The following is a 14,173-nucleotide window of genomic DNA, read 5'->3' as shown; positions in this document are numbered from 1 at the left end:
ATGCTCAACTAGTTTAAATTGGCATATTTCAATTTGCTCTAATGTAAACTGCATGAAGTAACTTTACTGAATATCTGATTCACTGTTCCTAAGGTCTGTTGTCACAGAAACAGAGACGAATGATACATGAAAGACAAAATTCTAGGAGCTGGATGTACCTTCTTTGAAAAATATGAAGTTGAAAGACATGCCATTATCCCTCATGTCCTCAGAGTATTCATGCTGAAATATAGAAATGCTTCATTATTGAATTTTTCAAAAAATTTTTTTTGCTCTGACTTTGCCATTCACTGATTTTATGGTCCTGGTAGCATTTGGATTTGCACTAGGGAAAATATTTTAAAATAGCTAATTTTGGCAGTTAAATTGATCTTGAATCACTGTTCTTAAGAAAATGCATTTTGTCAATTTTTTTAAAAAACTCCATAACATAGAGCCAAATTCTTATATGGAGAGGCTCTCTTTTATTCTTGTTCAATAGGAAGGTAAGTAATTTATAAGTGTAGCACACATTGAAATCCATGTGAAAGTATTTTGTGGCCAGGAAAAAAACAAAACTGTCATCATATATAAATTGCACAGTCTTGCAGATTTCTGCAACAGTAATTTTGTCAAACACTTCAGAGAAAAAGATTATCCTGGAGTAGATAGATGTTTCCTTGTAGATCTGCCATTCAAAAGCTTACTTGAATATTCTTCATTGGGATGAATTTTTTGATAGAAGTTATCTCCAATTCCATTGAGAATAAAGCTCTATGTGTTCTGTTTGAGGAAATGCAAAGCAAGAAAACCAGAATATGTTTACCATCAGTATGTGCAATGGCTACTAGATATTTTAATATACTGACCTGATTGCTATGTTCATATGTCTTAAGCAGAACACTCATATTTCTCTTTGTGGCCACTTCAGTGTCAAGCTCCCTGGCAATGCTAATTTTTAGCACAAAAGTGTTAGAGTCTCCAATCTCTCCCAGTGACACCATACAAAAAACTTGTTCTTCAATGCTCATGTTTCCTTCATGTTTTTTGATTCAGTCTGTCCATTATCTTCTTGTGTGTAACTGATACCATTTTATTTAATCTGCATGCTCTGTTGTGTGCTCTTTTCATGTTCCCCATAAATGTTACTGATTGTTGTGTCATAACAAGCTTTTACTTCTTTTCTCTCCAATCCTTCTTGTGTTGTATTTCATAAGTGTTATGAATTGGTATTGAGTCACCAGGAGAGCTAGGTAAGAAATAAAACAAATCTATTTTCCTTACAAATGTTATCATTTTGTAAATTACTTCACCCTGCATGAAATGGAAATTCCCTGCTTATTATTTTCAGGGAAAAATTACACATGACATATAAGGCACATGAATGAGAAGAGAGACTTGAGAAGAGGAATTTAGACATTTGTAGTACACAGACACTTTAATGGGCCCACAATTATCCACTTGCACATGCATATTGGGCAGCTTCAACATTACAGACTGAGTAAAAGAGGTGCCAAATTTGTAATCCCGTATTTTTAAGCTATTTCTATATCTCAGTTTGTGTACAGCTTTGCAGATGTTTGTTCTTTTGTAACATTTCCTTTTTTCAAAACCCAGCTCTGTTACCTACCCTCACATTACAGGTAAAATGAGAACTGATATTCCATTTAGTGACTGAGGAATAAAAAAAGACTCCCCAAATGACTGTAGATGCAAAACCCTTTGATATAACTCTCAGGTGAACGTCAAACCTTGAAATTTAATACAGGTTTAGATCTTAAGAAATATTTTTGGTCATCTTTGTCATTTTGAAGGAATTGAAATGGATTTTTTATTTTAAAGAAGTGTACCTGAATCTTTATTCCTTCACCTGCACTTATAGTCAGAAAACTTATTTTTTTAAGAAGGCTGCTTTTTTCACAGAGTAACTGGTGTGTTAAGTTTTGCCATGCATAATTTGTACAATAGAAATGGCAACTGTTTTTATAGAATATCAGATAAATTTTAAAACTTATTTTTTGTTAGATTTGAATAAAATAAAAATCTGGCTAGTGTTAGGAGGCTGAAAAATATGAATTGAAACCTTGAACATTACAAGATAGCTATAAATTTATGAATTACCATTATTTTTTACAAATATGCATTAATGATTATTAAATTTAAGAGATGATCAATTGTATTTTTAAGTCATCTACAGATTTTTCATTCAGATTTGCCATTCATTGAAGGAAGAATAATTATTTCTCCTAGAATCTGTGTGCATCATTCCGTGTTCACAGCTGGATCTAACTATTTTCTGATTTATTTCTTTATAAGATACTGTGGCAGCAGAACTGACTTTTTAGACAACGCGCGTTCATTAAGGAGGAAAAATGACTTTATTTTCTATTTCTGTGCCAATGTCTTAGGCACAGTACATGAAGCAATAGTATAAAAGAGTGAGAACTTTCTTGACATTCGTGTTGTCTCCAAGTCAGTGAAGATTAGGTAGATGAACACATCCTACACCATTGAAAAAGCAGGCAGCTTTTGACTGTGTTATGCTTGTGCTCCAAAAACTGAGTAAATGAGCCTATGGGAGTCTCTACACAGCTGTGGTTAGACTGGTTTCACAGTTCAGACTGCATGAAGCTACTAAGAATCCAGATTTTCCAGGGCACCTTCTCCTTCTTTACTGGAAATTCTGTTGATGCCATTTTTGAGGATTTTCTTTATCTTTCCAGGCTTTCCTGCTGCCAGCTGTTAGTACTGACAAAGTAGCTCTATATTAAGCTGCCTCATGTCCATAATAGAAGTGTGGGTCATGTGTACTGTCCATGAGCAGTATATTGGGCAGAAAGTGCTAGACTTGTTGGACAGATGTTGCAGTCCCCAAGGCTTATATTGTAAATCTCGTACCTTTTATACTTTGGACATGCCCAGAATTTCTGAGAGGAAACTCAATAAATTGTACAGCTGACATGTATCTGTTTGGTAAGTCCTGTGACTCCCACAAGAAATTTGGCAACATTGGAATTTTGAAAGTTGTAGGCTCACATGGAGAAATATGACAGCTCTGTGTATGTGTACTTCTGAAGACACATTTTAAAGGGAAGAGATAGTCCATGTGGTTTTTAGACCAGTATGCTGAGACATGACTCTCAATGGGACATGAGAAGGGATCACAGCTTGACTTGTTCTGAACAGTTGTGTGTACTGAGTTCTGCAAACAGGAGCTGAAGTACATGGATATTTGCAAAATGTGTCCTTTTCAGCTCATAGAAAAACAAAAAATTAATCTTTAAAAATAACTGTAAAACACAATATATTTCCACACAATATAAATTCTTAACCCAAGTGTTAACAATTTCAGCAGTGTCTTAATTTTTCTCTTAATTGCTCTTAATTTTAGATCTGTCCCCAGCTTTGACTCATGAACATCCAAAAAACACAAAAGTCCATAACACACTGAGAATAGAATTTCAGATTTGTGCAGTGCAAAAATGGGACTTCCAAATTTCCATAATAAACAATATTACAGTTAAATTATGTGCATTAAATTATTTGTCACTTCCGGCTTTGGGATAGAGACTCTTAAATCCGTAGTTGATTTGCTCAGCTCTTTCCTTTGTTAATTCAGAGAATGTGAAACACCTCAAATTTTGTTAATTCAGAGAATGTGAAACACCTCTCAGAGGTGAGATTCCTGAGCCTGTTCCCATGTCCTGAGCCCATAGAGATTTTGTAAAATGCTGCAGGAAGCCTTTTACTGGATCTAGAAATTAAAGTAGGAAGCCATGAGGTTTTCCTCTAAGGAAGCATTCATGGGTCCCTTCACATAGTGTAGGCAGGGTAGTCTGTAATAGGAGGGTTGAAGTAGACCTGTATTTCCAGCACAATCACCTTGTGCAAGGTTTAGGTACTGTTGTGACCTGCCATCCAGTCTAACTCAGACTCTAAATTATGTCTGTCTGCCCCTCAAAATGTATTTCTTGATTGTACTGAAAAAGCATAAAAGCTCCAAGTCAGCACAGCTCCCACAGCTCTTCTTTGAAATGCAGAACAGAAAATCACTATGTATGTCCAGCTGCTGGCCTGGTCAGTGCCACCAGCTTCAGCATCAGCACCTTTAACACATGTGAAGATATATGAGGGTGTATATGAGGAGTTTGGGTGGGGAGAAGGGTGACAAATCTGGGTAAAGGGAGACCTGGGATGAAAGGAAGCATGGAAACTTGTTTGTAATAGCTTTTTTAGGCTTTAATATTTGCCTTTGAAAAAAAATTGAATTGGTTGTAGAACAGGAATATTAGTTCTTAGAATAAAACATACTTTATTGTCATAAAACAGTAATATCAAAGAACATTGTTTTAATAGTGAAGTGGTATATGAAACAGCTTTTATCTCACATTGCAAATGACATGTACTTCTCTAGAAAAACATCAGTTTGTTGCTGATATGTATGTAGGTATTATGATGAAATTTGCTACTTTTATTTTTCTTTTAAAAACCCAGCCCAAACCCATGATGATAACTTACCAGTTTGTTTCTCTGTCTCTGGAAGGACTCCCCCAAAATCAGGTATTTTCTCTCACAAAATAATGCAAGATTATAATCACCATCATTACTTTTCCTTGTTTTGTTTTTTCACTGTATAGGAGACCAGTCCCTTGTTGCAACAAAATGCAGAGGTACTCAGTAAAGGTAAGTGTGTGTAAAGTTTATAGTCAGATTTTTACCATTCCCATGTTGTTTGGTGTCAGTGCTAATCCTCATGGACATATATCAGCAGTCTTACTTATTTATGGGTGTTGGTTTTACAGTAAAAGATTTCAAAGAACTGCTAATAGTATATATAATTACTTAAAATCTTTAGGTTTGTGTTCAAAAAAATTCAAACACTTCTCATAAATTACTCTCCAGAAACATACAGTAGATTTTGTACAGAGAGCTCTTTTTAAAGAACTGTGAATTATAGTATTTTCTTCTTTTTTTGCTGAAAAATTGCAAAAAAAGAACCAAAAACCAGCTTTCATTTTAATGTGTGTTCCTTTGAAATATGTTTTACATCACTATTTGAAGAGTATTCAAAATTTTTTCAAAACTAATACCACATTTTTTAAATTACTTTGAAAGCTTGAAGGATTTGGTCAGAAAAATAAGAGGCTCTTAAAAATAAGAGCACTGTGGTCATTTTACTAGAAGCCTAACACCCATGCTAACTTAAATTGAAGAGGAAATCTCGATTTTTCAGCTTTCAGGTAGTTTTTCCATAGTTGAAAGAAAGGAAATAGGCCTTTGGTGCATTTCTTTCAGTTCTTGAAAAATAGGTGCAAACTAATTTAGAGCCACACATTAGCTATGTGTGTATTGGTGATAATGAAATATTGCAAAGCACATTTAAATATAAATTATGTATGTTTCTAATAGCTTTCTCATTTGTTATACCTTATGTTTGAATATTACCTCATCTTTTTTCCTCAGCAAGCATTCTAAATTAATAGCTGTTCAGTTCTTCTGTTCTCAGTTGTTGAGCTATCTCAAAACTTCTTTTTGGGCCAGTTCAAAGATTTGCAGTAACTACTGATATGAATCTCAGAGAATAAATGTAGAGAAAGTTACATTACAACACAAAAAGTTATTGAGTGATTGCAAAACCTGGCTACGTGTTGATATTTTGGTATGAATCTGACATTAATTCTGATTTTCTGATGTGATTTAGTACAAATCTGTTTCTGTTTAGAAGTGTTTGATTTGTGTGAGTAGCATCATAGAGGTACTAAGTATCAGAGGCAAGGCTAGGCCTTTGTGTCCTCCAAATTTCTCTATATTTTTTTCTGTGCGTTGTAAAATGCTGCCTCATTAGCCTTTCACTGAATAGAATCTTTGGACAAGGGGATGTATTTTTCTTTATACAGATGAATTTAGGTTTGCTGAAATCATATGTATGTATACCTAACAAGCTGATTTTGAAGATTCTAGGGTGCAGTTCTATATGTGGTAGTTTATTGAGGCAAACTACTTAAGCAGCTGCAGATTCAAACCCTTAATTTCTGTATAGGGTTGCTTCAGTCACCATATGAGTTATTTAGGTTAGTGGGATAGCTTTTAGTTTTAAACTGTATGCATAATAACTGATGTATGCATAATTTTCTTGTAATTTTAGGGTAATTTTTAAGAATGATACTACTTTAAATTGCATATTGTCACTGTATTGGATCTGTGTGTCTTTTTATCTTTGCAGAAGAACATGACAATATCAGTTTAGATACAAAACAAATGTCAGAAAGAGCTGATATGGATATGAAGAGCCAGACAGGGACTAAATCAAAGGATGAAACAGCATCAGAAAATATTTCCGTTTCCAGGGAAACCTGGATTACCTTTGAAGACTTCTGTATTTGTTTTCAGTAAGGAATAGAGGGTTTGGGTTTTATTCCATACAATATACTGTATAACAATGGTAAAATTCAAAACATGGCTATATAAAAATTGCATCATCATAACAGGTCTTCTTTGTATAGCTATCCTGCCTTTCAGGGTGGCTTCAAGGCTACTCTTCAGACCATATGTACTGTCCCTGTTGACAGTTGAGGGTCTGTGGCTGCAGCCCTGCTCTCTGCCCTGGGTGTGTCCTCCAGAATACAGTGGAGAGCACAACACCAGCTCCATAAAGCAGCTGTCAGACTGCAGCTGGGGTGGAAGATTGTAGGTCATGGAGTGTTGTGGCAATTAGGTGCTTTTACCACCCATGAGGCACTGGACAGGCACAGTCTGCATCAAGACAACGCAATTCTAAAGAAAAAAAAAGTTGTTGAAATCTGTTGCCATCAGCATAGCTTTGCTTGATCAGTTAGATGTTTTGTCTCACTCCCTTTTCACTATAGTTCCAAGGCATTTATGCCTCTGAAAACATAAAAAAGCTAGTGTACTTGTAGCATCATATCTTCAGCTTCTGTCTTTCAGATTTAAAGAGCCTGGTACAATACATATCCTTTAGATCCTTTAGAGAATATAGGATTGCTGAGGGAAGTAATTTTATCAGAGAAAATTCACCCAGTTCTTTTCTTGTTTGAATGTGTAACTGAGATTTCTTTATGAAGCTTCTATTTTCATAAATAAGTGTTTAAATTCTACTGACTCTGTAAAGAAGAATGTATAACTTTTATACCAGCCAGAAGTACAGGAAATTTAGGAATAAAAAGCCATAGATCAATTTAGACCTTGTTAAGATTTCCATGCTACTTTTAGGTAGTCCTAGGTCCAGGAAGATAGGACATTCAGAAAAAAAAAAGTATCACAAGCAGTTTAATTTCCTTTAAAAGTCTTGGTCACATACAGAGAATGTGAAATAAGAACTTTCTACCTTATTAGCCAAATGTTAAAGTACTGTTGACCTTTTGTAGACCCATATTAATACTAATTAAGGCAAAAAGCATTTGTCAGTTTCTTATCTCTAAATGAGTGAGAGTTTATTTTCACAGTCAACTGATAAAGTAGCTGTTAACAGAGCATCTTCATTGACCTTTGAAGAATTTATCCCTCAGAAAAAATTAAGCACCTAAGATTTTGATTTTACATGTCTGTTCAGTTGAAAGCTTTTCCTTCCCTGTCATGCCTACCACTCTAATACACTGAAAATAAGAAGAATGTTCATAGTCCATATCACTTTGAGAAGTGAGGAATATTTCAGTCATTGTAGGAATTGATATGCCAGCAGTAGATCAGGATTTCTGTGAAGTTTCTGAGTAACAACAGCATTGATTCAGATCTGATTCCATCCTCAATTAAAGCTGAAGCCACTTATGCCTCCCTTGGTGAAATCAAAATCAGAAAAAATTGTAGTCAGGAACTATATAGCTTTCTGAAGGTCTGCAAACAGCACAGGACTGAAAAAAAAACATTAATAAAATATATAAAACAGTCCATCTTTCAGTTATATTTTGTATAAAACTTCATTCCAGTAATTTTTATGTGGGTATGGAAGTTTTAGAGTAATATTAGCATGTTACCATTTACAGGTTGAAAATAAACTAATTAGTGGGCTGACCTCCAATGGAAAAGTGTAGAAATGCAGCAAATATAAGAATTAATTTCAGCTGCTTTCTCTGGAGATTAAACTTATTCACCTTTATTATAACCAAAAGTGTTGAACCATTTTTGAGGAATAGCCGTGAGTCTGACTTGTGAAAGTAAAATAAATGTCTTGTGCTATGAAATAGGCATTTACCTAAACTATGTAATATCTGCTGATTATTTTCTTACAGTCATAAATATCTTATATTTCAATTTTATGTTCTTCTTAGGAGGCTGTATGTTTTCCACAAGCCAAATATATATGCTTATAATTATCAGAAGACAAGTTTTACGGTAAATGACTGTATTGTGCTTTCTTTTTCTTTTTAAAGTCTTACATAATTAGATAGCACATATAATCCTAAAGGATACTGGTAGAGCATACAGAACTGCTATTACTGAAAAATAATAATGCATTAAGATTACTGTAGTCAATACAAATGTATGTTTGCAAGAAAATATGTAGCATTATATATATGTGTTTAAGAAAAGGAAAAATGCTGTGGAAAGCTACTGCACAATAACAAAAAATGGCTTATGTGAAGAAAAATGATAGTGAATCAGATCTCCAACACTCTTTATTTTGATTTAAAACTACCTCTTAACAATTTGATGCCTAAATTGAATTTAATGATGATCCAGCTACACAATCTGCTCTTCAATTCTCCTTCATCTTCCCCTGTTACCTAAAATCCAAACTGTGAGTATGTTTAGCATAACACTCCATTTTCTCTGTAAATGCTAAGTCTTTTTGCTATTTACAGCACCCTGCTGCGGGGATTTAGAAATACTCTCTAGTTACATTCGAATAATGGAATTTCTCTAAACCTGCCATTAGTTCATATTATCAGGAGGTTATTCAACATGCTTGAATATCCTGTCCCAGCTCCTATTTTATAGTGTATCTGAAGTGTAATTGTAGAGTACAAAAATGTAAACTCCAGGCGTGAAGTTCATGTAAAATCCTGTACTGAGAAGATTAACTACATGGATTAATGCTCCATAATTGCAGTACACCTGCAATTTCCCACCTCTCTGTAATCACATCACAAGAAATTTTCCTAATGACTGCACGATATACTTTTGAAAGCCATAATCAGCATGAAGACTGTGTAAGCCTGTGTGCTCTTGTGCCAAAAAAAACCCTCACCCTTTGCTGTAAAACCATTTCAATTTCTAACATTGAAAGAGATTATATGTTTACAGTATTAGGTAAATTCTGTATCATGCTTATAAAAGAACATTTTCATATTATGATAGGAAGATATATATACCCAAAAAATGGATTTATATAGCTCTGGAATATCCAGGAAGACCTGTACTGTAATAGTTCTGAAGAAAGAAGCTCATTCACCATAAGATTTTGAAGAATTACCAGGAGCAAAAGAATCATTCTATAGTTTCTAATATTGGCATAGAAATAATGTATTAAAGTTAAGAGAGAAAGATTTTGTCCTCATAGAGATTTGTAGGAGAAAAACCCCTTTGTAAGGGAGGATCACTCATATCTACAAATTCAAAGAGTACTTATTTCTTTTAAGTTTTCTGTAATTAATTAGAATCAGAAAGTTGCAGCAAAACCAAAAATTTTTGGTCTTCTGTTAATTATTGTTTGGCAGTTAAAAGTACTGCATTTTGGTACATATGACAGTATAATATAAAACTAGATATATTCTCATGCAAAAATGTTCTGTTTCCTTTTATTTCTTAAGTGAACACTATTTTACATGCAGCATGAGGCTCTGGGCTTAAATGACTTGTTCTGAAATTTGGAAGTAGTGACAATTAATTGCTTACTTCCCATACCATACCTTAAGTCACCATATCTAAAATCTTACTCCTACTTTGTATAAGGCCAGTTGGACAGCATTTAGTGCAAGTGAATGAACAAATGTCCATTTTTCTATACAGTCTTCTGATGAGGAAGTCTTCTATTATTTGCTTGTGGACAGTGTGATGCCCAGTGAAATGCTGGTTAGCTTTTCTGCGTTAGTACACTGGTATGTCACTGAAGGTAAGGCCAACACACAGAAGTACATGTCAGTGTTGTGTTTTCCCATTCTTGAATATGCTTGTGCTGTTGTGTTTATCTGTTGTTTAATTTGGCAGTTTGAAAGTTTAGCAATAGTTTGAAATAGTCAAATTGGTTTTAAGGAATACTCTAATATTCAAGCAATGCTTGATCATTATTTCATTGATGATGAGAATTTTCATGAAAGAATCCCTTTTCTGTTTGTTATAATTTGCTGGAAGCTTTTCATCTGTATATTTCTGGAATGGATTTTCTTGTGTTTCTTGTGGTTTCTTTTCTACAAATTCCATTCTTGCAAGCTACTTTATGCCTTAGCTGATCACAGTGCAGCAAAAACAGCAATATAACAAAAGTAATTTTCTGAAATTATTTTTAAACTGGTACACAATAAGCCCTCAAGTACCTTTAAGTTGGATTTTTCAAAACCTAAAAACTTGAATGGTTTAAATAATAATTCCTTGTATTTCATTAAAAACATAGAATGGAATTCAGGAGAGTGATGGCATTTTATGGTAGTTGGCTTAGGTTAATCAGATATTTAAACACTTGACATGGATGTAATTTAATGCATCTAGAGTGGAGTAGAGAGAATTAAAAGCATGCTTCAAAAAAGCAAACTGACCATTCTGTTAAAATGATTAAACTGTAAGCTATAAATGCAAATAAATATAAATAATTATATTTATTTAATTAAATATTAAATAAATAGCCATATTTTTATGGCTATATACTTAATTTTCATGTGGACAAAAAGGATTTGTTTGGACTTTTACAGCAGCCTTAAGTGATTTGGAAGATGCCTGATGTGATACCCTAAGTTTTTAATAAATACCTACTTTATTTCTTTAACACCATCTAGCCTCTGTTCTGCATAGCCTCTCAAGGCATCAGATGTAAACATCTTAGTAACACATTTTATAACCATTCTTTTCTATCAAATAGTACAAATAAGCCATGCTGTGTACCACTGATGCATTTTAAGTGACTGGTTTTTTCTGTGTTAGCAAAACCTAAATGAATATTTTAATGATTGTGAAGTAGGTGCAGATTCTGCACAGGCGTGTCTGAATTTTATTCACCCTCTCCATATTATGTGGGTAGTGTTTTGTTTTGTTTTGTTTTGTTTTCTTAACCTAGGTACTCAACAAGAATGTTCAACAGGTGTGCTGAGGGTTGAATATTTCTCTTGGAAATCTGTGGCTCCTGGAGAAGTTGTGTTAAAAATGCAGACATCTGCAACCAAAGCTACTGTGGTAAATCTTCCTGTTGGGTATGTATGAGACTTCATTTCTGTCCTGACTCTTTAGTTAAGGCTTGAAATGATTGTTTACACAGTAACCCAGTAAAGTTTATTTTCTAAAACATAAGTTTTGGGAGTATCAGACTGGTTGATAGCTAGGATTTGGTAAGACTGCCAAATTACTGTGAATTTACCAATCTTTTTATAACAATTCTGAGTTCTTTACTCTTACTTAGGACTATTTAACAAGAAAAATCACACTGACTTGCTAAAAAATATATTTAAATTCCTACAAATTCCTACTTAAAAGCATTTCTAACTAGAATGATTTGAAATATTCCCTGGAGTAGCAAGAAAAATGTAAGAATTAGCATTCTTAGTGGAACTGTAAAAGCATGATGCTACCATAGGAGGTTTCAATGGTTTTCTTGAAAAAGGATTTAAGAAACATGACAGGGGAAATTATTCATGAAGTCTTGCATATCTTACTTCCCATTCACATATTGCTTAATATGATTTTTTCTTTTTGCATGTAACTCTAAATATTCAGTGTGGGACATTGGCTGATTGTTTAAATAAAGAAATAGATAAAAAGCAAGAGCCCTTGATATGTTATTTTCTGAAAACCCTTCCAGGGAAACCAGGAAAATGACATCTTCATGTCCTGTCATAAGCATAATATTCCTGCCTAACTAACTGAGGCCTTCTACTTTCCCAAAAAGAGAAAATCATCGGTTAAAATTCAAAGAGATGAAACAAAATGTATTTTTAAAAATTAAGTAAGATGTCAAATAAATAAATAGGCCTAGAAAGAAAGTACACAACAGGCATAGAAAAAAATACACAACTCTAGCATACTGAAATTAAGTCAGATCTTTAATAGAGGTCTTTAATTGATTTGATTCAGACTAAAACTGGAATAGTTATTATTATGTTTATAGACTACATTCACATCTAGTTCTGGATTTACATGTATTTTCTCAGCGTAGTTCTAAAAGCTGCATCTCTCTGTACTGTAGGGGGGGCCAAAAATGTGTATCTTTTTGCACCTGTAAATTTCAAAGCTAACAGAGATACCATCAACTCAAATTTATAAGCTTCCCACCTTTGATTCTCTTTATTCCAGTCAGAGACAAAAGTCAGATTTAATTTACAAAAGGTGTGGGAGACAAATGGGCTTATTGAGCACTCCCCCATTTCATTCCAAAAGAGAAGTCACTTGGTAAGCATTGAAGGTGTTCTCTTCCCACTGTCTTTTAGTGGCTAAGGAGCCTTTAAATTGCAGTCAAAAGAAGATGTAATTAAAAACTACCAGTGTGTCTGGGGGGCATGAACTCTCCTTTCTTGCTCTCATTGCTGAGTCTCTGGTTAACACGTTGAAGGTGTGGCCTGGATAAGCTTCTTCACCTAAATACAATTCTGACAATGATATTACCAAATGCATGAAAGAAAAACCTTAAGAATTGTTGCAATTAAAAAAAAAAGTTGTTTCTTTGGGTTTTTTATTGATTTTAGGCGACACATCCTGCTCTTCACAGTAACTTGTCCCATAGGGCACCACATTCAGCTGTGTACCATGGTGCCATGTGTCTTTGGAGAAGAGGATGCTGTGATGCCAGCTCTTCAGAAGGTGTGCATAATGACTAATCAAACATTGTGATAACAGTTTTTCTGACTACTAATTAAAGTGAAGTAGTACTGGATTTCCATTTAGAGTTATTATATTCAATGGTATAGTATTAATTTTAATATGAAATTGGTAAGGGCAAAAAAAATATGTGTTTTACAGCACAATAGGTACTAGATGTATAGTGCAAAAATTATTTTACATAAATATGTAAGTTAAAATGGGGTAGTATTGTGGTTTACATAGAAGTGCAGCATAAAATATGAAAAATGCTTTTGTTGAAATATGTATGTCAGGGTAGGTATAACTCACTCTTTGAGGCATGTCATAAAATACATGTATAAATATTAATTAGTATTAAAAAGTACCTGCCTATTTAAATAAAACCTCACAACAGTGAAGTATGTTTAGTCCCATGAGATCACATATTACTCACCAGGTCTGAAAGCAGCTTTTATATGTAAAATGAGTCATTTAATCAAACAACTTTTCATAGCTGAGATAAGAGGCCCAGGGGAGAAATCACTACAGCTTTTGTTCTTCATTGTCCATAATCCAGACACCACTGTCATCCATATTTTCAAGGTTTCTCTAGCAAGCAGTAGGCCCAAATATTTGTTGAAGACCCTGAGGGGAGGGAATATATTTTCTAGAGAACATTTGTGCCAAAACGTTTTAAAAGGTGAGTGTAACAGCAAATTTACATAGCAGTATAGATTCTGGGTCCTAATAATAGATCCTAAAACAGCTTGTGCAAATCTATCATATTTATTGTGATAAAAAAGTTGAACTATAAGAAGTTGGATCATTAAAAATATCTTATGGCTGTATTCTCTCCTTGCCTTCAATTTTTGGATGAAAAGGTATTTCTCATCAAGAAAATAAAGCAGAATTTTATCCTTGGGTTTTTCCTGAACTTTTTTTTGAAGCAGCTTCTTTTCAGGCTGTCATTTGCAGGAGAGTGTTCACATTCTTGCACAGAAATCCTGATGAAGATTATTGATGCTTTAGGCAGCATGTATTTGATCATTGCTTTCAGCAGGATACTAATGATAATTTGTCCTTCCATAACAGAAGGTGCGGAGCACTTCAACTGACACTATTATCACTGCAGTAGAAAGTCTCTATTTGGGTCTTATTTTTGATTAAATTTCCTAGGACTAATGATAAAGGAAAAACAAAACAATGAATAGATATATCTTATGGTGCCTGTTATTTATTTCACTGGCTAAAATCAGTG

At 33.9% G+C, this 14,173-nt stretch overlaps 1 protein-coding gene across 2 annotated transcripts in view; it reads left to right on the top strand.

Moving 5' to 3' along the window:
- Nucleotides 1-14,173, top strand: part of ADGB (androglobin) — a 98,901-nt gene that overhangs the window by 46,254 nt on the left and 38,474 nt on the right. For both annotated transcript variants that reach the window (XM_071433144.1, XM_071433136.1), the window contains 6 exons: nucleotides 4,617-4,662; nucleotides 6,203-6,368; nucleotides 8,265-8,328; nucleotides 9,946-10,048; nucleotides 11,204-11,336; nucleotides 12,822-12,936. In XM_071433144.1, coding sequence (XP_071289245.1) covers nucleotides 4,617-4,662; nucleotides 6,203-6,368; nucleotides 8,265-8,328; nucleotides 9,946-10,048; nucleotides 11,204-11,336; nucleotides 12,822-12,936 — 627 coding nt within the window. The remainder of the gene's footprint in view (nucleotides 1-4,616; nucleotides 4,663-6,202; nucleotides 6,369-8,264; nucleotides 8,329-9,945; nucleotides 10,049-11,203; nucleotides 11,337-12,821; nucleotides 12,937-14,173) is intronic.

The sequence above is a fragment of the Agelaius tricolor genome, unplaced genomic scaffold, assembly GCF_023055355.1.
Source record: "Agelaius tricolor isolate 1412-34295 unplaced genomic scaffold, bAgeTri1.0.p SCAF_1, whole genome shotgun sequence".
Lineage (NCBI taxonomy): Eukaryota > Metazoa > Chordata > Aves > Passeriformes > Icteridae > Agelaius > Agelaius tricolor.
This window is presented reverse-complemented; position numbering and strand designations above follow the sequence as displayed.